The 24,038-nt window shown below is 45.3% G+C and overlaps 1 protein-coding gene across 5 annotated transcripts in view; it reads left to right on the forward strand.

Annotated features, from left to right (window-relative positions):
- The window catches only part of PBX1 (PBX homeobox 1), a 318,349-nt gene that overhangs the window by 272,785 nt on the left and 21,526 nt on the right, over positions 1-24,038 (forward strand). For 3 of the 5 annotated variants that reach the window (XM_067728491.1, XM_067728493.1, XM_067728496.1), the window contains one exon: positions 4,754-9,967. The exons of the other annotated variants lie outside the window; for them this stretch is intronic. In XM_067728491.1, the coding sequence (XP_067584592.1) occupies positions 4,754-4,846 (93 nt within the window). In that variant the 3' untranslated portion in view covers positions 4,847-9,967. Of the gene's footprint in view, positions 1-4,753; positions 9,968-24,038 lie in introns of those variants that run through there. 5 annotated transcript variants of the gene reach the window in all.

Below are 24,038 nucleotides of genomic sequence, written 5' to 3' on the forward strand. Positions count from 1 at the left end.
TTGGATCTAGGTGTGACTCCACTGTGTGAGCTGATGTCTCCCCTGATAAATGGTGGCTGTGTGTGTGCTTGTATGTGCAAGTGTGTGTGTGGGGGGGGGGAGAGGATGCATGCATGTTTCTTTGTTTTTCTTCCTGTCTGGCCCCACCAGGGCCTGGGTTATTGAGGGCCTGGGGCACGTCTACCTCACCCTTGCTGAAGGCATTGCTGGTAATGGCATCTGGCCCATATGCAGATCAAGCTCAACTCGGTGCTGACATCAGCCGGTTTGTGGCACCTCAGTGTATTTCTGGGTTGCAAATGAGAGTTTCTTAGTGCCAGGCTCGCTTGGGCTGTCACATCAGGTGATGAATTCTCTGCATCAACCGTGTACTGCTAAGGTAAGCTCAGAGGAAGAGCGGGAATAAGAGCAGGATGGGACCAGCGGTTCCCACTCAGCCCAGCAGCCGCTGCTCTGGGTGAAAAGGGGTACTGGCTCCGCAACAGCGAGGGAGAGGCAGGTGGCCCCCTGAGTCCTGGCTCGAGGAGGGCAACAGAGGACAGGGAAGTCAGGGCTTAAGCTGCAGTTCTGTGCTCCTGTGTATTTCAGGAGGAGCCGTGCGGGTTTTGCCACCCACCATCACTCCATCCCCAGCTCCATGGCTGGCTTCCTCCACCTCCTCTGATAGGCGTGCTTTGCCTTATCCATTAGATGGGATTCTGGCAAAATGTGGCGTCTATCAAGTTATGTGGGTAGGATAGAGAGTAGTCATTTTTGTTCCTGAAACATTTTGTTCCCAAATGCCTTGAATTTGTGTTTTGAAAGTCCAGATTTCCTTAACTAGGAAATCTACTGCGTTTTGTCCTAATTCTATATTCTATTAGCTTCCTCTTCATGAGGTTCCAGGTCAAGCCTGCTGCCGGCTTAGGTTTCCCCTGGTGGAATTAAATGTTACACCAAGTCTTGCTTCCCAGGCCACAGGCTACAGAATTAACCTGAAGGAACTGGGTGTAAATGTGAACTCTCTCCCATTATGGAGGCATATTTGGCTTTACAGATTCCCACCCCTGTATCCCCTCAGGGTGGTTTCCAACAACAGCATTTTACAAAGTGAGTGTGTCCCTTTAAAGGCTGGTTTGCATCGGAGAGTGAAGGAGGCAGTTGGGGTGCAGAAGAAAAATTAAAACAGAGGTCTTATTTTCCCGCCACCTCACACGGTTGTTAATGAGACCATCTTTGACTCTCACTGTTCCCAGAGATAAACAAACACACAAAGGCGGCGTTTCCTACTTAATATTCACCCGCAGTGGAGGAAGAGGGAAGGAATTGCTCCCCGGGTTAACGTGGCAGTAAGCGAGGTCAGCTGTTTCCCAAGACGGTGCAGCCTCTGAACGTCTTACATTAAAGCTGGAATGATACAGCTGAAACGGCCGAAGTGATTTACGGGAAAGCCGGTTAGGGTGGATTTGCTCGCACTTTCTGATCTCACGGAGGCTTGAGCAGCGGCAGACAATATGCCATGGTAGAAAGCACCTCCAGAGAAAAGGATCCTTCAACATTTCCCAGTGTTAGACTCGTTTGTTCTAAAAAGTACTTGCATTCATCTAACTTGAAACCCATAGGCTACAGTGTCCTGAATTTAGCAAGAAATCAAGGGTCATAGCTGGGATATCCTGGGGTAGGGTGACCCGGGACTGAAAGTCCCCCATTCCATTAAATCCCAGAGTCCTGGGCAAACTGGGGCAATTGGTCACCCCATCTGAAGTGTGTGTGCATATGTGTCTGTGTGTGTGTTTGTGGACGGAGGGAGAGTGAAGAAAAGGCAGTTAAAGAGATTTTTTTTTCTTTATTTATTTTTAATAAGGTTTTTTAAGGTTTTATATACTCTTCTTCACCAAGCCAACTAGCATAATTTAAATGCTGGTTTTGCTATCAGGCTGCACTAATTCCTGTTTCCACCATCTGTGAGCTCTCTCTTCCCTCTGGCGTCCTGAGCACTGGTCTGAGAAAATAGAACTTTTGAAGGAAAGAGATCAAATGTCTGCTGTTTGAGTTATTTTAGCTCAGAGATGACTCAAAGAAGTCTTCTAGAACCTTCTGGTCAATATACAGTGCCTTGCTAATTCCCTGCTAATGAAACGCCACAGAGCTCCTTTTTTTTTTTACTAATGGCTTCATTTGGGGCACCACTTACTGTTATTTTAATGGAATTATAGTATGGCTCAACAATGGTAGTGCTGGTAATTTGTGAGCAATGTAATGACATGCCTTTGTGCCACGTGCTATGACATGGACACTAGCTGCTTTAGAGAGTTTCCTCCCCTACTTGTCTCATACCAGGTCAAGTCTAAGATACATGACATTTTTCCTCTTTTATAAGCACCTCACTCTCTGCTTTATGATGTTGTGCTTATGGAGCTCCTGGAAAGTTTCCTAAAATCCCATGCTACCCAGCAAACACACACACACACACACACACACACACACACACACACACACACCCCTTCCAGTCTATTTAATTAGTGAGTTAATTAATTTATTTATCTACCTATCTGATAAACATACACATATTAAAAAATTATTAGGATGCATATCAAAATGCTAAGAGTAATTATCTCTGGGTAGTAGGATTATGGCTATAGTACTCTTTGTTCTTTCCAATTCTCCTATTTTCAAATATGATATTGCATGCATAATTACAAATATTGTATTTGCAAATATCGTATAAGCACATCTTACTTTTATCATCAGAAAAGATAAATGATGCTAAAGGATTTTCTTCAGGGAAAAATAAACAGAACGATGATTCTCAATCAGCCTAAAATGGTACCAAAAGAATACATGTGTTCTTGGTTGAGAGGGGAGGCTAAGTAAGATATTGTCACTCTGGTGACCAACCTAAATGTGGAAATTGAATGAATTCTTTTCTTGATTCTGATCATACTACAGAGGCTTAGGCCCCAAAAGATAGCAAAGCCTCCTGTTATAAGAGAAAGAATTCTCATTTTCCCCTCATTGCCCTCTTTCTAATCTCTCTTTAACAAACAGCAGGGGAAATGGCGTCCAACAGAAAAAGGGAGTGGGTAGAGCTGCCTGACTCAGTTAAGGGATGGAGATTTGAACTTGAGAGCAGTTATTCGATAATCCAAGATTGAGGGGCCGTGTTCCTGGCATTACCCAGGATGACCTTTTGCCCGCTTAGTGTCCAGATCTGCTCTTAAAGTGAGGTGTGTGGGGAAACACCTACCCTCATGCTGAAGTAAGTGGTGGGAGCGTCTCTGAATGAAAAGCCTGGCTTTCCTGGGAACATTGGAACATCATTTGGGTGAGCCAATGACAGAGGGAGCCAAATGGATGAAAAGGGCAGAGAAAAAGGAGCCCGATTCAAAGGTTAGGAAGCCTGTGTTCTGTCTCAGTCGGAATCTGGAAGGCTGATTTTCTCTTACACCTGTGCTTTCTTATGAATGAAACGTGAATGGATGTTTGCTGGCACCTACAAGTGCCAGCCATGCTCCTAAGTACTGTGGGTTATACTAGGGTGGAAGCTGTGGTCCCTCCCAAATGGCAATAATAATACCTACCCCCAGGTACCCCCACCTACTTCAGGGAGTAAAAGGAGAGGAAAGTACAATAAAAATAATTTACCAGGACTCCCTAAAATCTGGTCTGTTCAGTATTAACATTTCCAGTGTCGAGAGTCTATTAACTTCAAAGGAACCCAGTGACTGGGGAAAAGGGGCCTTTTAGCACATGTACAGTTCAGTGCTTTAAAATATGTGAACAGTCATGAATCAACCACTGTAGCAAATCATTCTTCAGCTGTTTAATGGTGGGGTATTTTTGGAAAGCGGTGGTCATTAAAACAAATCCTTTTAGGACAATGTTATTGTTTTAATGCATCTGGATTTAGAGTCTTAGAAGATGATCTACAAATACAGATCAAACTTGTAGCTTCCTGTCTTACCACCTTTTTAGATATAGTCACACAGACCAGTCCTTGTGGTGTTGGCACCATTGTTTTACCTGTTTTATTCGTCTGATCACCCGCTTCTCAAGGCTCACCTCAGAGAATCCCTCCTCCATGAAGCCTTTGCTGATACTGCCTCAAGAGGAGATACTGCCTTCATTTGAAGCTTCATGACAACTGGGCTGTACCATGTATTAGGTTCTGCCTGACATTATAGTTCATTCGTCTGCTTGTCTCATCCCCATACTCGAGGACATGAACTGTATCTCACTCATCATTATATACCCTCGAGCAGCTAGAACAGAACCTTGCGTAGAACAGGTGCCTGGGATCCCATAATACAGGGAACATCCAGAGCTGGAAAGGACCCGAGAAAGCATTTGAGCTAATCTTTTAAGTTTTCTAAAGGGGAACCCAAGGCCAAACAGGGGGAAGTGCTTCGCCAGAACCAATAGCTAATTGTTGCCAGGGTCGGAGCTAGAACTCGGTCCCTTGGCCTGCAGGGACAGCTGCCGTCATCCTAGAGCACACAGAACAATCATCTGGTGGCTTGGACTGAATTACAAAGCCTGTGAGAAGGGAGAGGTGCTAGTACTGTGTCCAGAGGCTCGCTGGGAAGAGCCAAACTCATCTGAGGGTGGGGGAGGTGGGCATTATCGACCACAGTCTTAGCCGCCCCTTGGATGAGTGTTCCCGTGGGCCAGGCACTGTGCTCGGCCCTTTACCCAAGTTGCCTTATTGTCATTGTCTGCTCAGAACGGCCACCCGATCTCAGAGGACTGACTTCTCTCCCTTTTTCCCTTCTAGGCTAATGGAGGTTGGCAGGATGCTACTACCCCTTCATCAGTGACCTCCCCTACAGAAGGCCCTGGCAGTGTTCACTCTGATACCTCCAACTGATCTCCCAGCAGTCGCATCCCGGCTGACCCTGTGCTCCAGTCGGGGCCGGGCCAGGAGGGAGGGTTTCTCAACGCTGAAGCGGTCAGACTGGAGGTCGAAGCAATCAGCACACACAATAAGAGTCTCCTTCTCTTCTCTTCTTTGGGATGCTGTTTCAGCCAATCTGGACACTTCTTTATACTCTCTTCCCTTTTTTTCTGGGTAGAAGCCACCCTTCCCTGCCTCCAGCTGTCAGCCTGGTGTCCATCATCTTCCCTGCCCCTTTCCCTCTGTCCTAGACTCCCTGGGTCCCTGCCCTCTATTACATCCCTGAAGGATATTTTCAACAATTAGAGGAATTTAAAGAGGAAAAAAAATACAAAGAAAATAATAAAAGTGTTGGTATGTTTTCATGCTGGTGGTTTGAGGGGCCAGACTTACCTCCCTGGGATCCCTTGCTCCCTCTGTTAACAGGCAGTCCTTCTCTGTTTCTCTCGTTACTCTCACTACCTCTTAGCAGGAATACGCCACATTGCCCTACTCATTCCAGGCCGCCCTACCTCCTCTTGCTCTAACCTCCCCGGGGGCGATTCTGATTAGAATACAATTCCTCCTCTTCCTTCTCAGCCCCAGGTATTCTTTGGGGGCTGCCTTTGCTGGGCTTCTACAAGTGCCACAGTTTCTGGGTTCACCTCTGCTAGCTTGGTTCCCAGCAGGAAGTCAGGCAGCAAGAGAAGCCTCAAGGAACAAGGGCAGAATTCCTAGAGGCTTTTGCATCTTCCCAATAACAGCTCTTGGTTTCAGAGGGACAGTCTCTGGAGACCGTGCAGTAAATGGTGTTCAGAATCTACTGCAAAACCAGGTCTGAGTTAGGCATGGTGGTGAATGCATCACTAAGGAGTAGAAGGTTCTTATCCTGCAACCCTTTACCTATCCCCTTTATCTCTCTCTCTCTCTCTCTCTCTCTCTCTCTCTCTCTCTCTCACACACACACACACACACACACACACACACACACACACAAGCATACAAACGTAGGCATGTGCACAGCCTCACACATTACACTTGCCCCAAATCAGGCACGTGCCACATTCAGATACCTATATTAGTAACCATAGCATTATACCTTGTGAGCCCAAGAGAGGGAATTAACAACTCTGAGTGAAGGTCACTGACACAGAGAAGCAGCGTGTGCCTGGGGCTTCCAGGCCCCCAGCGTGCACACACCAGAACGACATACACAGGACTCGATCGTGATGAAGCCCAGGTTTCCAGTACAAACTAATCCTGTTCTCACCACCTCTGGAGCTCTCAGGGAGTCACACACAGTACTTACAAAGCCTACAATGGATTTGGTTCTGTTTTGTTTTTGTGTTTATGTTAGGGACATTGTATTAATTATCCAAAGGGTTATATGGCTCCAACATTCTCGTCCTGGAGGAGAAAGACGTATAAGAACATGGCTTGGGCAAAATTTTTGCTTGCTTACTTTGAAGACCTGAGAGTGATGGAGAGCAGGGAGGTCATGCTTTCAGTGAAATCATCCATGATTTTTATTCCCTGGTAATATCTGAGAGTGAAGAGTAGGTACTAGAAAGCTGTCCTCATGTCGCCTGTGCTCACGTTCTTCATAGCCAACTGTGCCGGCAATAAACATGGCAGCTCTGTCACTTGACTAAGTGGGAGGTGGTGCCTCATTTTCTTCATCTGTAAAATGGGGGTTGTTACGCCTGGCTCACCAAGAGGCGTGTGAGAGGCCGAAGAAGTTGATTTCATTCATATCCAATCTGTAATTGTGAAGTCAGGGGAAGAAGCATCCCTAAGATAAACTGGTTCATGCCACATGGGGGCAATAAATGGTTTTCCTGTTCTAACTTCTGGTTAACATTAGTCCCCTGAGGTCATCAGCCTGATGACAAAGAGAAGGGTTAGTGTTGTTCCTTCTGTTTGTTTTGGTCTGCTTGGTTTCTTAGAATAGAGATGTCTCTAAATTGGAAAAAATGGGATGTGGTTCTCTAAGCTTGTACTTGAATCCAGTATGTGGCCTTGTAACACCTTAGTCCCTGTCACATCTGCTATGTTTGAGCGGCCTCCGGGAGAGGTATAAGACCCTGAGGGGTGAGAGTGGCCAGCTAACAAGGTCATGGACATTCTGCATGACGCTTCAGTAATGATTCGAAAATGTTCCTGTGTGTGGCTGTTGGGAGGCGGGGGGTTAACCTAAGGAACTAGAAGGTATGTGTATTTGAAGGAAATGCAAAAAGTAAATAGTTGGCAAGATGGCATTATGCCTGGATGACTGAGGTCAGTAGAAAGACTCTCTTCTAACCAGTGCCGTAATCAGAGCAGGGCTTGATAAAGAGGATTCCTGGAAGGAGCCATCCTGTGACCATTCTACAGTGATTAAAACCAGTGGGGAACTTTGTCTGAGTGGCAGGGACCTATTGAAACTACCCACAGAGGAATATGGTGGGATCGCATCCCCCTGATTAGGGGCAAAGTACAAAAGGGACACAAAAGGGTTCTCTTGGAAACAGGAAGAATGATTCCAGATTTGGGTTGAATGATTGCCGTTTTAAGTTGATGAAATAGATCAGAGCAGTGCTACCTTTGCACAAGCAGTCTCTCTCCCTGCAGTAGTTTGCACTGATCACCTCTCACAGCATCTTCCCCACCTAGCGCTTCATGCAGTGCTCTTCGCATCCAGTACCTTTCCCACGACTTCCCCTCCTCGCCTATGATCACATCCAACGTGGCGGCCACCACATCTCTTTGCATTAAGCGAAGCATGAGAACGCTGGCAGCGGAAGGTTGGGGATGGAAAGTAGCGTGCCTCTGGAAATACAGCTCCCTGGGAATTCGTATTAGGTCAATCCTACAGATACCAAAATGTGCCCCAAGACGCCTTCATTTTCTGATGGAAGTGGGAGCGCTCCATTTTCCCTGGCAGATTTCCCCTGAGAAATGATACCAGCCCTAGGGTTTGCCCACCTTGTAACTCTTCATCACATCCTCCTTTTCATCCCTGACTCCTCCCCCTGGCTTGGAATTGACTCCTGTGCGGTACTTTTGCCAAGTGACACCTTTCCATTTATTTTTCATTTTGCTGTGGTGGTAGTTCTTTATTTACCGTTTGCCTTTTCTCTCACATATCTTCCCTGCCCCTCTTTCCTTCTGAGTTTTATTTTTCTGCCCAGAAAAACCTGACTTCGATACCAAAAAAAGATGAAACTACAGAAACTCAAATTTAAAAAAAAAAACTTAAAAAAACACAAAAAAATACTCAACGATTCTTTCAGCTTTATTAACATTTTCCATTGTTTCTTGCGACTCGTGTCTCGTTCTTTGTAGTATTGATGATGAACATTTGATAATGAATGTTCTTGTATATTCAGATAAAGAAAAAAAACCAAAAAAGCGGTCTGAATTTAATAGTGTTTATAATAAAAATTTTAAAAATGACCCTCATAGCACGCAAAACAGGATGGGGGATTTCCCCTCTTCTTTCTGTGACAATGCACATCATTCCTGCATTAGTTTTTAACACCGAACTACCTTCATTCACCATTTCCCCCATTTTTCTTTTATTTTCTTGCATTTGTGAATTAGTTCAAGAATGCTAGAAAAGTGTCGAGTTGTGCACATCCATTTCCTGTTTCACAATGTTTAAAAGTGACAGTAATTCATTTTGTAAACTAAAAAAAAAAAAAAAAAAAGGTTGGAATAGTGAGCATAATAGGTACAGCCTAACACGTTATTATGTTTATTAACTTCGAGACCCAGAAATAAATTCTTTTCTTTTCTTTCTTCTGCTCTTTAAAATATAAAAAAAGAAACTATGTTTTGTTTTGTGTTATTTTTGGTTTGTTTATGGGGGGGCTTTTTTTAATTGTCAGGATTATGGTCTTGCTGTTTTTATTCCTTAAATATGTATTTGAGGTGATGTGAAAAGATGACATTTGTAGAATAGGCTGTTTCCTTGTACTTCCGTTTGTTTCAGAATTCAGTTGACTTCAAAGATCAAGCCCACCATGATTCATATTTTTTCACCTGCAGTTTTTGGAGTGTGTGGCATTCTTGCAATCCCTGAGAAAAACAAAGGCAAGGACTTGAGTTTTCTTTTTAGCCCTTTAACAATTCAAGGAATTGGTCCAGGGGACCTTCTTGTGCTGTAGGGAAAGGTTTTTGCCTTGGTTGGTTGTGAATGACACAATAAAATGCTTTCTTTTCTTTCTTCCTGATTAATAACAACGTTCCACGACTCTTTCCAGCTAGAGAGGACTTTTTTCTTCCAGTAGAATCCCACAGGAGATCCTGGTGGGCTGTGCACCACTGGCTGAGTAGACCAGATCCAGGAAGCCGTCCTAGAGTCATTTGGCCTACTGATCTTTTGAGCCAGACTCAGTGCTGTTGTTACAGTGCTGAGCAGTTACACCTGATTCATTGGCAGTGCGCCTCGTATGAACCTCTGATTTAGGCAGCTGTCAAACTGGCTTGATTTGGGATGTTTTTGTTAAGTTAGGGGAGAAAAGAAAGCAATATTATCTGGAGGAAGCTTAATTTAAATGTTTTTCATTCAACAAATGATTAAGCATTCAGAAAGCAGCAAGAACCCAAGCAAGAAGAGTTAAGAACACTTTAGGAAGTGTTTCTACCCAAACGCTTGCACTCTTGTTTTTAAGTCATAACAAAATAATGACAAGCTTTTCACATCACCTTTATGGTTTCAATCCCTAGCTCAAAGCTTTCTGGAATCTTTTATTTTTTTGTAAACTTTTTTTTCCTTTTGTTAAAATTAATAAAACATCCAATGTTTTCCCCCTTTTCTCTCTTTTTACTTCTTTTCTTTCCTTTGGCGTTTTCAACTATTTTGAAGTGCTTTCCTTTGGATTTTGGTTTTATTCTCCCGCTCCCCCTCCCCTGTTCTTATTATTCAGAGTATAAACCTGCAAAGCTCTGCTCTGTTTTGGTTTTGAAAGTTTAAGCTTTCCTGCTTCTGTGAGAGCACAGGCTTCTGTCCCTTTTGATTCCAACTGAAATTTTGTGTTCTCTAATGATACTAACACGGTGTAGGTTTTACAGTCTCCTAATTTGTACTGGTAATGCATATTCCAAATAAATAGTTTCTTTTGTTGCAAAAAAGCATACTTGTATTTTGTGTAAATTTATACCTGCTGGAAACTTGTCTTTCCCCAAAGTAAGACGTGGGTTAGTGTGGCTTTAAACTGTGACCCTCATCATTTTAAAGTCTACATTGACAGTGGGGCAAATGACCTTGCGTCACTTACCCCGAAGTAAGAAGGAAGGGAGGGAGGGAGAGAGGGAAAGAAGGATCTTTTTTTTTGCGGTACGCGGGCCTCTCACTGTTGTGGCCTCTCCCGTTGCGGAGCACAGGCTCCGGACGCGCAGGCTCAGCAGCCATGGCTCACGGGCCCAGCCGCTCCGCGGCATGTGGGATCTTCCCGGACCGGGACACAAACACGTGTCCGCTGCATCGGCAGGCGGACTCTCAACAACTGCGCCACCAGGGAAGCCCGAAAGAAGGATCTTTTATGTGCAAATATTAGCTGTGCTGTAGGAGGGCAGAGCACCCCATCTTGTCTGCTTGTCTGTGATTAGCTCCCATCCACCAAGCACCGGTTAAAATATCAGGGTGATGTTCCAGAATAAATTCTAAGTTTCTGAGTCACAGCTGTTCGCCCAGTGGTTCTCCTTTCCTTGTCTTTGTCTGCTGTGATCTGGTCATAAGGAAAATTGTGGTAGCCAAGAGATGCTTCAGGGGAAGGAATCTAGGTTAGAAACACTACCCAATTGTAGGCTCTCAGAAGTATGCTAGCTAGATGCCACTCCACTAGATGTCCACGCCTACCGTGTGTTATGTCTTCCATCCCGTGTGTCTCTCCCAGTGGTTTGTCTGTGCCCACACTGAGCCCCGCCCTTTGGGGTTGTGGTCTGTTACAGAGTTTGATGTCTCAGAGTGTTCTGGCTGGACCACCACTTCAGCCTTCAACAGCTAATTCTGCATCCCAGCCTTAATACCCTCTCCCGTGCATGGAGTGGGGTGGAGCCGCTTGTCTGCCATTCTGCATATTGTTCCTCTAGGGGCATCACATGCATCATTTTCTCATTCTCACACCTTAGCTCTCAGGAGGCTTCGCCCAGAGCCCCACAGCGAGGCTGGTCTGTATTGAAAACACCGGTCACTCACCCTTTCGTCTCTATCATGATTCTAATGATCATGATCAAAGGAATGGAGAGTCATCAGGGATCAAATTATTATTCTTATGAAGGGACTAGCTAAGGGTCCAATGGACTCAAAAGTATAAGACTAACTTGCCGATATTAATTTGGAGAGCACTTCCAGGAGCCAAGATGGAGGTCTTGCCTTCCCTCTTCACATCTGAACAAGGGAGCACATTTATGGGAGTTTGGGTACGCAAGGCAGTTTCAGACCACTTCCTTTTTCCGTTGCCTGGAAAATTGTGGACCTAACTCAGCCACTTAGTTTATTGCTTAGAGTGGTACTAAACTGTTGTAACAAATAGAGCAAAATGTATAGTGCCTCAAATACAGTACGAGTCTACTTCTCACTTATAATGGTAATAGCCTCCGGCAGACGTTCCTGGTCAGGATACCTCGTCTCCATGCAGTGGTTCGGGCATCACGCTCCTTCACCCTGCAGGAATTTGTAGTCCTCCACATCTGGCCTGCAGGAGGGAAAGTGTGTGTAGAAGGCTCACCATTTCTTGAAAACCTTAACCAAGACCTCCCTTATATTCGTATTCCTAAATGTGAGGGGTGGGGGGTGGGGCAGGAGGATGGAAAAGTGGTCCCTGGCTAGGCGGCTACTTCCTGGCAACAACAGCACACAGTAACTCCTTGAGTAGTTGGCCATCTGTATCACACCTAGTGATCAAAAGGATTAGTGAGGGCAAAAACGAGCCCGCATGGCAGTGTCGCTGCACCGGACACTCTCCCAGTAAAAACAGTTCCAGTAACATCCCAGACTTGGCTTTGCCACTCTTCAGTAGGGAATATCCAGAAAGGGGTATCACAAAGGGGCCAGAACTGATCCACCCCATACTGCCCCCCCATCAGTCTCCAAATTTTGTTGTTGTCTAAACTCATGACTGGGCGCTCAGCCTGTGGTCATATTGAGGGGAAAGATGCCATCCCTCAAGGCAGCCTGTTCCCTCCGTCAGGAAGTCATTCCCATGTTTACTGATGTCTAGAAGGGTCAAGTCCGGTGGCCAGCAGTCACTTCAAAGCAGAGTGGTCTCAAGCTTTCAAATCACAAAATCGGATATGCTCAGCACTCCCCTCCCCCAACATAGAGTTCTACCTGCCTATCCTTATAGACTATCACAACCTTCCCCACTTAAAACAAAAAGTAAAATCCCAGTGTTTCGACCACCCTTTGTTATCCAAAATATCGCCTCCCTTCTGGAAATATTCAGCATGGAGGATGGCGCAAGCGTTCAGTCGTATGAAATCATTTAGTGGGTGAGCCGAGGAAGGTGTTCTACCCTGGATCTCTGCACCAGAGGCCCGGGGAGCGGACTGAGGCTACGCTCTGGGGGTTCTACTCTCACGCCTTGCAGAAAAGCTCCAACAGTGTACAAATAAAGAGAGCAATGGATTTACTGTCTGGGTCAGTCAGACACAGTGAGACACAGTCTATGGCTTCTAGCCTCGGGCAGGCTTCCGAGGGCACCCTGGGCAGTGTGTGGGTCAGGAAGAGGAGTGGTAAAGGGCCACATGTTTGTCCTTGTTATCCACCTGGGATCCATACAAAAGAGCTTAGCTCACGCTTCTGGATTCCTCTGGATAGATCATAGGGTCCATTCATTATGTCCAGGGGACACTCCAAGCCCACATTCCCTCTCTCCCATGATAACCAGCCGTACTGTCCAGGGTAGCTCACCAGCATTGACAGTGAGCACCTCTGGACAGCATAAAAGGCACCAAGTGCTACAGTACATGTGAATATAAATCTCCCATTAATATATATCCAGAGAGAAATTAAAGTTTAAAATAAACTCTCCTTCTCTCATAACCTAAAAGTTCTAAGGAATGCTAATCTACGGCTCTGCCTTTCCTGATCTCCTACTGTGCTCATTCGTCATCAGCCAGAAAGCGCACTCCATCGCCAGAGGTAGAGGCAAGGCCCTCTTCCTTCTATAGCAGCAGCAGAGGTCCCTTCTACTGGAATGGGGGTAGCTGTTTCAGTTCCTCCAAAGTTCATCAATCCAGACTTGAATTTCTCTGGCACCCCACTTTTCCTAAAAAGTCACTCAGGAAGCATATGAACCACATCCCAGGATCAGCTTCCTCTCAGAGAATTTAGAAAACACAAGCAAAGCCCAGACTACTAGAGCAAAATTAAGTTCCCAGAACCCAGATCCTGGTACCACATGACTATTGCTAATGAATGACTGGATCAGGGATTTGATAATACAGGGAGGGCGCAGGAAAGAGAGAAAACACACAAAAAAGTAAAAAGGAAATCTTTGCTTCAGTCTTTACCATGCCTGTTGACTAGTATCAACTGCGGTGTTGAGAAAAAGACACCAACAAGAGGTTAATTTTGCTCTCTTCTTCCTGTATCCTGGGGCAAACAATCCAACCTATGCATTCTGCCTCCTCTCTCAGAGAGTGACCTTTGAAAAATTCATGTCTTTGTGAAAAATTCAAAAATGTGAAATGGGCCCCCTCCCACCACAGGCTACCTGAGGCCCCCTTCTTCCCTCCTGGTATCCGTTTACATATTTAAGGTGAATCGCAATTTCCATTTTCCTTTAAGCCTCGTGTTCCTAATCCCAGATACATTTATCCTGTATCACTGTGAATTCTCTTCCTTCTCGAACTTCTCCAGCTTGTGACCCACTCTTGTCTCCACTGGACTTGGTGTCCAGTTGCTAAGCCCAAGCTTAGGTTGACATTGCACGATGCCGGCAACAGAGGTGATGTCCCTCTATCACCTCTGCCCACAAAGCCTCTCCTTCCTTCTGCCTTGGAGTCCTAGGCCTTGAGTGTCTGGTGCTGCTTCCGTATCAGCAGAAACATTCCTTTCTGCAATCTCTTTGATGTTCACCCTAACGTTTCTCTCTCCTATTGTTCCCCAACTCCTTTTAAGCAGAGCCAACAAAGTTGAAAATGGTGTAACCCACCCTTTCCCCAGTCACATCCCTTCTCTGTCTTGTGGACAGCTCCCTCTCTTTGTTGCTGGTCCCAGACATATGTTCTCCTAACACACTTTTCTAAACTCTATTTTGAAAATTGTTTCCAATGTTCTGGATCTGTCCAAGGCTTCCATTGTTCAGATACATCCTGCTAGCTTTAATCCCTTAAGTGGAGTCAGGCTCCACAAGAGGTGTCTTCCAATCCCCCACTCAGGTATTGTTTTCCCAACAGGTGTGTTCCTGCCCTCCCCAGTCCTCCCGTAGAGCACCATCTCCGTAGAGCAGCTTCATAACACAGGACATGTCTGAGTCCCTCTACACAATAACTGCTGTGCTGGAATTCAGTAATAGTTCTTGCAGTATTTTACCAGGATCTTCTCGATTTTCCACTTCAAATGTGTCCACATTTTCTTTTCTTTTCTTTTTTTTTTTTTTTGCGGTACGCGGGCCTCTCACTGTTGTGGCCTCTCCCGCTGCGGAGCACAGGCTCTGGACGCACAGGCTCAGCGGCCATGGCTCACGGGCCCAGCCGCTCCGCGGCATGTGGGATCTTCCCGGACCGGGGCACGAACCCGTGTCCCCTGCATCGGCAGGCGGACTCTCAACCACTGCGCCACCAGGGAAGCCCTGTCCACATTTTCTTATATCATCTAGTGAGACCTTTATTTTATTTATTTATGTGTTTGTTTCTTTGTTTGTTTATGTTTTTTGGCTGCACCACATGGCATGCGGGATCTTAGTTCCCTGACCAGGGATCGAACCCCCGCCCCCTGCAGTGGAAGCACAGAATCTTAACCCCTGGACCTCCAGGGAAGTCCCCTAGTGAGACCTTTAAAGTCATCCATGGGAGCATCTCCAATTGCTTTCATTACCCACCCCCCGTCTGCTGCATTCAGAGGATCTTTCCTGGAGCCTTTGATGTGAGGGATGCATGTAGTTTGCTCACTGAGATCTTAAAAGCCAGACCACATAGACTTGAATCTCAGCTCTGCTACTGTCAGGTTCTTTCTGACACTACATGAGAGGTTTTTGTCTCATACCAACCCCAATTCTCCAACATTCCAACACCAACTAGGTGTCCTGCAATTCGACTCAACTCTGACAACAGCTACCCAGATTTAGCATCAAACAACACAGGCTTAAGGGCTCAGTCCCACAAGACTACCCTCCCTTCAGATGCCAGCTGCAAGTATCAGGTCACCCATCCTTCCGACTGACCGGTTATAAATCGGGAGTTCCCACAACCCCCATCTCAGATTTGATCATTTGCTAGAGCGACTCACAGAACTCAGGAAGCTGATGTGCTTATACTTACTGGTTTATTATAAAGGATATACAGATGATCACCCAGATGCAGAGGTACATAACGCAAGGTCTGACAGGGTCCTGAGTGCAGAATCCTCTCTCTCCATGGAGCTGGGGTGTCCTACCCTCCCAGCATGTGCGTGCCGTGGCTTGGAGGTGTTCATGGCAGTATCATTTCATGCATGCAATTGATTAAATCATTAGCCAATGGTGATTTTCTCAATCTCCAGCCCTTCCTCCTACTTGGAGGTTGGGAGGTGGGACTGAAAGCTTCAAGTTTCTCAACAAGGTTTGGTCGTTCTCTGACCAGCCCCCATCCTGAAGATATCAAGGGGCCCACAGACTAAAGATACTCCTGTCACTCTTATCACGTAGGAAGTTACAAGGGTTTTCGGAGCTCTGTGTCAGGAACCAGGGACAGAGACCAGATATACATTCCCCATTATACTACAACTATTTACTAGCTTTGTGACCTTGGATAAATTGCTTAATCTCTCTATGCCTCAGTTTCCTCACCTATAAAATGGAGATAATACTAACACCTACCTCATAGGGTTGTAGGGGGGGATTAAATGCATTAATACTTAGAACAGTTAACAGGGAATATAGCCAATATTTTATAATAACTTTCAATGGAGTACAACCGATAAGATTTTTGAATCACTGCTGTACACCTGAAATTAATATCATATGTAAATCAACTATATATCAATTAAAAAAAAAGCCAAAAATCTTAGAATAATGCCTGACACACATAGGTGCTAAAAATATGTTTATTAGTAGTATTACTTTTTCTTCTGGTATTTCTGTCTGGGTGTGTCTCCATCTCTGAACTAGTAACAATTAGAATGTCCTCCTTTTTCCTAGTTCCATCATAAGGAACTATTAGCTATGGATATTTTCTTTCTTTTTTTATATCAGTCTAGCCTAGCTGCTAAGATATTGTCCATCCTGAGGAAATTCCTGTTATCTCTCTGGCTCAATCAGTGTCTTTCTTCATTTCTCACTCACTATTGCACAGTTCCTAACTTAAGAAAATGTAGGATTCTTTAAACAAAGCACAAACCTGATGCTTAGAAGTAGATAAGCAGAGCTGGTCTTGGACAAAACTGTGAGGTCGTTGAAGTTTGTCTCACACATGCCACATTCTCCGAATCCCTGTTCTCTCCTGGCTCTCGTTTTCCAGGAGGAAAGGATGTGCTGTGCCTCTAATGTCTTACTTGAATGGCTTCAACGTGTAAAATCTCTCCTCAGGGGATACTCTGCTCTCTGAATTCTAGTCTTTGGGTTTATTCACAAGTCTTCCAGGCCAAACCTACTTTGAGTTTCTAGCTTCATATTAATCAATACAGGTAGCAGTAGTTGAATGGGAATCAAGACATGTACAACAGGATGACTGCAGCTCACACTGCTGTATATTTGAAAACTGCTAAAAGAGTAGATCCTAAAAGTTCTCTTCACAAGGAACAAATCGTTTTTTTCTTTTTCTTTTTGGATCTATGAGATGATGGATGTTAACAACTTATTGTGGTAATCGTTTTGCAGTGTATATATATAAACACACATATATACAGTGAAATATAAATATGTCACTATATAGACATATATAATAAATATATATATATAATATATATATAGTGATACATATATATATATATCGTCATCACGTGGTACACCTTAAACTTATACAGTGCTGTATGTCAACCATATCTCAACAAAACTGAAAAAAAAAGAAACAATTTTTATTAATGGTCAGAGATGCCAAATTGCTCTCCAGATGCAGGGCTCTGGGAAACTTTCCTAGAGAATGGAGCAGACCTCCCAACTCTTAGCTCAAATTGAAGACAAAGGCCCTTCTGTGCAGGTCTGGCTTGAATCACCCACCAGGCATGTCTAAGAGGACAGACCAATGAGTAGAGAGCCCTGGAGAGCCCAGACCTCTTCATGTCCACATGGACTGGAAGGTCAAACAGGGCCCTCTGCACCTGGTTCCAGATAACAAGCGACTGTGATCTCATCAATCACATTAACCATCTGTCTTCTGCACCCAAGTTTGCTTTTGTATCAGTCAGTTCACTGCATCTTAAGCTTCAATGACAGAAACCCAGCTCTTTTACTTCTGGGTCTACAGTCTTACCTCTCCACACATTACTGCTTTATTCAGTACACTTCCCTCCCTGGGACTTTCCTTGCATGGCCAATACCTCCTTTATGGCAATAGCAAAATCTCTGCTGAGGATTCTGTGAGCCCCCTGGGCTCCTCTCCCAGGAGGTTATTGCTTGAGACATCCCAGACACTTGCCAGACAGGCAGCTCTCTGTGTGACCATCCTTACATTTCTTCAGGTAGCAAGCATGCACTTCACCACCTCCTACGTGCCAGCGGTGGCTCTGTACTTCAGGAGGATCTTAACCTCTAGAGGCACTACCACTGGGAAGACTTTTTCAATAAGACAAATTATTAAACAAAAACCAACCCAAATCTCTAGGTCCCTGTTGATGAATAACAACTGTATTCATCAATTAACAAGCTTGGGAAAGGATTTAGAATTATCATGTCCATTAACAAAGCCCGAAACCAAAGGGAAATGGAATTAGGCTGGGCTGATGGGAACAGATGTGGATTAGAATGAAAACATTCTTGCTACTAGATGATTTGAAGCAACTAATCCCATCAAGGGATAGGACAATAGGAAGCCCAAGAAGCTGCTGAGGAAATGTATGACCTCATTATTTTAAATCATCTAGCTTCAAGGAGAAGGTGGAAGGATGCTAGGCAGGCATCCCTAACACCCAGAAGCAATGATGGTGTTGAGTTAGAGCCTTCCCAAGCCTGGACTGTGGTTACTCTCCCTTCCCCCACTCATACAGAAATTCGGTTCCATCCATTTCAACCAATACCTCTTGACAGCTGAGGACGTGGAATACGCCAGTGAACAAGGTCACCCAGATCAGTTAGTAACTGCTTTCTTAAAACATATGTACATACATTTAGGTTGCTCTGTAGAGGTAAAGAAACAACGTTAGGATAGAAAAGAAATATCATTCTGAGAGACCTTCATTAATCTAGCCTCCTTTTTCCTATAAGCACAAATAAGAAATGCTAGCTGTAGCCAATGGTCTTCTCATAGCACCTCCAAAATTCCAAGCTTCTCCCTTTCTTTTATCCTTTTTGCAAATTTTGCTCGCGATGTCATGATATCAGCCACCCAAAATGATGGCCCTACCATACTCACAGACCCGCTCACATGCTTGTTCTCTAAGCAGGGTCCATCTCTTCTAGAAAGACTTTCTCCTTCCTGAAGTCATCTGTTCCCCCAAAGTCCTCTGGTGTGTCTTTGGCCCTGCTTTGAATTGTTATGAAATATCTTATCTCCCCACGTAAATTGTTAGAACTCAAGGGGCCAGATGTCTCTCACACAGAGAATGAAGCACCACCTTATAAGCCTCGTAGGTGCTCAGACAAAGGGAGGGAGGTGGGAGGGAGGAAAGATTGAATGAGGGAAGGAGGGAGAGGGGAAAGGAGGAAAGACAGAGGAGAGTGGAGGGTAGAGAGAAGGGGAGGGAGGAGGTAGAAAGGACAGGGAAGAAAGAAAATGGGAGGAAAGGAGAGGAGAAAGGTTGAAGGAGAAATATTAAAGGACAGCAGGGGTGGAGGGGAGAAAAGGAGGGGGGGAAATCAAAGCCGAGTAAGACATTGGAGGCAGGTCACATCTTCCCCCTTAAAATGAGATCCCTGGCACTTGGGTAGTAAGAAGTCAGAAAAGGGGGTGTGGGGACTTCCCTGTCTGTCTAGTGGTTAGGACTCCGCCCTCCTTTGCAGAGGGCACACGTTCGATCCCTGGTTAGGAAACTAAGATCCCGCAAGCCACATGGCCAAAAAAAAAAAAAAAAAGCGTGGAGTTGTGAAGAGAGACAAGGTCTCAAAGCGGGCATCAGGGATGAAGACAAACTACCATGGCATGACCGCACAGCTTTGTTTAAGAGCAGCTCTGCCAACCTCGCTTCTGAACAGGAAGTCTGTGATTTATTTAAAGCTTTCTAATTATCTTTAAGATGCAAACCTGGGGTGTCTAACAGACCTCACTAGCCCTGCCAGCATTTGGCTTGAACACATGGTTATTTGCAACTATCCATTCATTTATTCTGTCACTCAGTCAATACTGAACAAGCACCCTGCCCTGCATGCCAGGTACTAGTCTAGGAATTAGTGATACAACACTGACCAAATCCCTGTTGTCAGGGAGTTTAGATGCCTGTGGGTGGGGGAAACGGACAGGAAACAAAATATGTAAAATGGATGGTGTGTTGGATGGTGGTAAGTGCTGGGGAAAAGGTAAGAAAGGATGATGGAATTGCTGTTGAGGATCAAGATAGGTTGGTCCAGGACTGACTAGGAAGATGATTTTGAGCAAACTGCTGAAGGAGGGGAGGGGAGGAAGCCATTAGGATATCTGAGAAAATGGTTCCAGGCAGCAGGGTCAGCCCGTTCAAAGGGCCTGAGGCCAGAGCACATCGGGTAGGTTTGAGGAATTGCAAATAACCCAGTGTGGCTGAATCAGAGACAGAATGAGGGGAAGATTATTAGGTGATGTGGTCAGAAAATGAACAGTGCAAGGGAGAGGCAGAACCTACAGACCTCTTGTAGGACATGGCAAGGACTCTAGCTCTTCCTTTGAATGAGCCTGGAGGCCTCTGAGGGTTTGGGGCAAGGAGTCATATGATGAGACTTTAAGTTTTAACAGTATGATACCGGCAACAGAGTTGTGAATAGACCACAGGAAAATAAGATTGGAAATAGTTACCCCAGTTAGAAGATAATTGGAGTATTTGGGACAAGAGAGGATGGTGGCATGGACTCCGAGAGAACCCAGTGTAAAGAAAGCCCATCTGCCTTCGCTGGGACCCGCCTTTGTATACACAGTGTCTCTGCCTGGAATGACTTTCTCCCTACTAGAACACCTTCCCGTATTTCAAGGCTCAGTGCTCATGTCACCCAGTCCCCAGAGTCCCCAGGGAGGACTATTGTCCCCATAGCACCCTGTATATGCCTCTCTTGTAGCACTCATCAAATTGTGTTGCAATTACTGGTTTCCATCTGCCTCCCTCCACAATGAGAACACCTCCATTTCAGCTCAGTTCCCAAACACTTTTATTCAGGGGGAATAAAAAGGTGAATAAATCGTTATCCCAATGACACCCTAGTACAGGAGACTGAGCTCCCATGCTTATCACGGACTTTGGCTCATAGCTGTCAGATAAATAAAGGAACAAAGAAAATTGCCAGAAGCCATGCCACCGTGGCATGGAGCTGTGGTCTTCTTATTTACAGTGCTGTTTAAGGAGTCGCAAGGCAGGGTCTTGTCTGCTGCTCTCATGGCCTCCCCTTGCTGTTTCCCCGGTGCTGGTCCAGCAGGACACCTGCCCACAGATGCTACAGTGCTGAGAGCTAAGGGTCTTGTCAGAGTGAGAGAGGGAGACCCCGTGAAAGAGACCCCGTGAAAGATGATTAAAGGTGGTCGTGGATATATTTATTTTTTTCTGTTGTACTGGTTGCTGCTGCAAGGCTGTCTCCCTGGAATCTCTTGGTGACATTTGTTACTTGGCTTTTCAGTCCTTAAACAGAAATTCTGTCCTTTTCACTGAATGGCTCCTCCTTTGCTAATGTTCTGTCTCCCCGAAGTCCCAAGCAGAACATTTGACATTTGTTATTGGTACAAGAGCATCATTTGCTGAGTGTGAACAAAAAAAAAAAAAAAAGAGTTTCCCCCAAGGGCAGAAATGAATGATTATCTCAGATCTCCTCACCCTTTTTCCTCCTCCTTCAGACACAACAGCCATGCACAGCCATGCTGGGCCCTGGTGGGGAGCTGCCCTAATCAGTTTTTACATTCCGGCTTCGTGGAGATGAGCTATTGTAATAACTGTAGATGTTTCAGTGGAGGGCAAAGGGTGATGGGTCGTGGAATAATAGGATATGGTGAGGTGGAGGCTTCAGTGATGTCCACTCCACGTAGGATAATGAGACGCCTAAGGATAGGTTCTGTTCCTCCAATCAACAAATGTTTCCTGAAAACCTCCTGTGCACCAGCCATTATTCTGAATGCTGGGATGATAAGCAAAAATAAAAATACCTAGTCCTTACTCTCTACTCTCCCTACTCTCCCTACTCTCTACTCTCTACTCTCTCTACTCTCCCTACTCTCAGGATGCTTACTGCCTAGTAGGGGCATCTAACATCAATCCATTATTCACATAGATAGGGGTACACCTGCAACTGGATATGTAATATGAAAAAAAATATACCATTCTATGAGAGTTCACAATAAAGAGAGCTGAATTAGTCAAGGGGGTCAGCAATGTTTTCTTGAGGAACTGTGTCTCAGGGTGCAAACTGGAAAATTAGTTAACTGTAATGATGGATAAGAAGAGAATTCTAGGCAAGGGGGAATAGTAGGTACAAAGGTTATCTTGGAAGAGGAAACCTGGCAGGTACAAGCCAGAGACAGCAAGGGAAGGTCCCCAAGGAAGACGAAGAGGCCAGAGAGGTGGACATGCGAGGACCACAAGGGGTCTGGATGCTGTGTTCCCCCATCTCCCCGCTCTCCACTCTAGAGTGCCCCACGAAGTAGGTTCTCAATGAGGAACACAAGCTCTGAAGAGTAATAGCTCATTCCTTGAGCCTTCTAACATTGACCTGTGGAGCAGTATCTTGGTATCTAAAAGGAGGAATCATAAGAGGAACAATTCACATGCTCATCCCTCATGAGATCACAGGCTGATGAGATGGATAGAAATAGAAACACGACCCTACATTCTGGGATGAGGTCTTAATCACGTTATGTTTCATTGCCATGTGGTGGCATTGACTCAGGGGGTGAGTCAATGGAGGGACAGGAGGAGACTTGGAAGAGGAGGAAAGATGTTGACACAGGGAACTCGAGCACCCATTCTTTTCCCATTATTAGCACCACTGTTACTTTCCCACCTCTCTCTCCTCTCCTGGCTCTGAGCTCTTCAGCTCCCAGTGCCATTCAGTGTAAATCTTTCTTGGAGAGTTTTTCTCCTTGTGGTCATACAGTAACAGGCTACTAAACCTGCCTGTGGGGTGAATTACGAGCCGGTCTCTGGAGCCCCAGCCTCGGTTGCCCACAGAATGAATTGTGGTGCTCCAGGCTGCTGGGCTATTTATTTATTTGTTTGTTTGCTTTAGCATATTTTAATCTGATCATTAAATTGCAATCTGCCACCCATCTCCATCTCTGACTGTCTTCAGATAGAACAGATTTTTCATAGATAATTATACCTATAAACTTCAGGGATGGCAGCCACAGGAGCAAACTAGGGAGAGGCGGGGGAAGGGTTTGCAGAAACACATCCTCCCCTGGCTCGGCCTTGGCTGTTCTGCTCAGCCTGACCTATCTGGGGGCAGCTATAGTGCCCACGTTCTCCTGGACAGCACCTGTGGCTTTTTCTAGCCTGAGAAACAGGTGCTGAGAAGGCAGAGGTGAGCTTCTGCACTTTGTCTTCAAACGCATAAGATCACTGCTGCTCTACACTGTGTCAGGCAGTAAAGGTGTCACCAACCTTGTGTTGCACGGGGAAAGTTCCGCGCTGATAACTCAAAGGCAAAGAGGATGCCAGATGGTGCCCTGGCGCCAGTGTTCCTGAGGTCATACATCTGATCTAGTGCCGCTCTGCACCAGAGGGATTGCCGTCTGATGGCAGCAGGGCCACCACCCTGGAGAGAGAGACAGTCATCATGGTTGTAGTATTGGCAACATCAATTTGTCTAGCACTTATAATGCGTGCTGACACATTCTTTTGGAGATTCACGACAGTCCTGTGAGTGCGACAGGGCGAGTGTTATGATTCCCATTCTGAAACTGAGATGGGGGGACTGTGGAGTGAAGGAACGAATGGGTTCATGCTGCCTCAAAGTCATGTCCCTCGGTTTGCTTCTGGAACCACATCCAGAGGAAGGTCTAGGACTAAGGTCCTAGGAACCTGCAGCTTCCACCTGAACCAGATGGGTAGGAAATCACCACCAGTTCCCCTTAATTAATTCTTCTGCCTGTCAAAGGGCTCGACGCTGGAGAGGGTGCTTTGAAGGTGTAGATGTGTAGCAGGCAGGGAGAGATATTGTGCTTCTGATGGACCAGGCATGGTTCTAAGGGATATATTCACTTATTTAATTTTCTCAACAAACCTAGATAGGTACTATCATGATATCATTACAAATGAAGAAACTGAAGCACAGAGAGGTTGAACAACTTTCCTAAGGGTCGAAAACTACAGAGTGAAGACCCAGGTTTAAACTTTGGTGGTCAGTCCTCAGCGTCTGGGCTGTTGAGCACTCTGCCATACCTCCTCTTTATTTTCTTCCAGAATGTGCAACCTCTTGCTTTCTGTATCTCATTGTCCCAGAGGTCTCAGAGTTCAGGTACAGGTGGCATGAAGGAAGCAGTTCTGGCCGAGGTGTAGGACTGGAAGCTCAGGAACAAGAGGAGACAGTAGATAATAGCAGATATATTTTTTGTGAATTTTATTATTTTTTTAATAATACAGGTTCTTATTAGTTATCTATTTTATACATATTAGTGTATAGAAGATATTTTTGCTGGGCTAAAGAACTTACCTCTTAAACAAACTCTCAAGCCCTTTGGCAAGTCCCTCCCCTTCCCTAGCTTCAGGAAATGGACTCAAGGCCAAAATTCTTTGTGAAAG

This window comes from Pseudorca crassidens, chromosome 2, assembly GCF_039906515.1.
Source record: "Pseudorca crassidens isolate mPseCra1 chromosome 2, mPseCra1.hap1, whole genome shotgun sequence".
NCBI classification, from domain to species: domain Eukaryota; kingdom Metazoa; phylum Chordata; class Mammalia; order Artiodactyla; family Delphinidae; genus Pseudorca; species Pseudorca crassidens.